The following is a 595-nucleotide window of genomic DNA, read 5'->3' as shown; positions in this document are numbered from 1 at the left end:
CTCCCTTACTTACAAGCCGTGATGAAGGAAACTCTGAGGCTGCACCCAGTCCTGCCCATGTTAGTCCCTCACTGCCCTAGTGAAACTTGCACCGTTGGGGGCTACACCGTCCCGAAGGGCTCTCGGGTTTTCATCAACGTTTGGGCTACACAAAGAGACCCTTCCATTTGGGAAAACCCTTTGAAGTTTGATCCAGAGAGATTCTATAACAACACCAAGTGGGACTTTAGTGGAAGCGACTTTGAATATTTCCCATTTGGATCCGGCAGAAGAATTTGTGCCGGAATTGCTATGGCTGAGAGGATGGTCTTATACTCTCTTGCTACGTTTTTACATTCTTTTGATTGGAAATTGCCTCGTGGAGAGAAGATGGATCTTTCCGAGAAATTTGGGATTGTGCTGAAAAAGAAGATTCCTCTCGTTGCTATTCCTACTCCAAGGTTGTCCGATCCAACACTTTATGAGTAGACCCTAGTGTTTCGTTAGTTTGTCCTAAGTTCGCTGGTACTGTGCGGTTTTAGGCTCTCAAATTATAGTCGAATTATATAAAAATTGTAAAGTTAAGAAAATTTCATGAAAGATTTGAATGTTCAAA

At 43.0% G+C, this 595-nt stretch overlaps 1 protein-coding gene across 1 annotated transcript; it reads left to right on the top strand.

Moving 5' to 3' along the window:
• Positions 1-3: 3 nt before the first annotated feature.
• LOC112094798 (flavonoid 3',5'-hydroxylase-like) lies at positions 4-468 on the top strand (the record flags this gene model as incomplete). Its single annotated transcript, XM_024176491.1, has 1 exon — positions 4-468. A coding segment is annotated over one exon (465 nt), but the record flags the coding sequence as incomplete, so codon positions are not given.
• Positions 469-595: the final 127 nt, after the last annotated feature.

This window comes from Morus notabilis, unplaced genomic scaffold, assembly GCF_000414095.1.
Source record: "Morus notabilis unplaced genomic scaffold, ASM41409v2 C11254283, whole genome shotgun sequence".
In the NCBI taxonomy this organism is placed as follows: Eukaryota; Viridiplantae; Streptophyta; class Magnoliopsida; order Rosales; family Moraceae; genus Morus; species Morus notabilis.
Note: the sequence above shows the minus strand (reverse complement) of the source record. Positions and strands in the feature narration are given on the sequence as shown.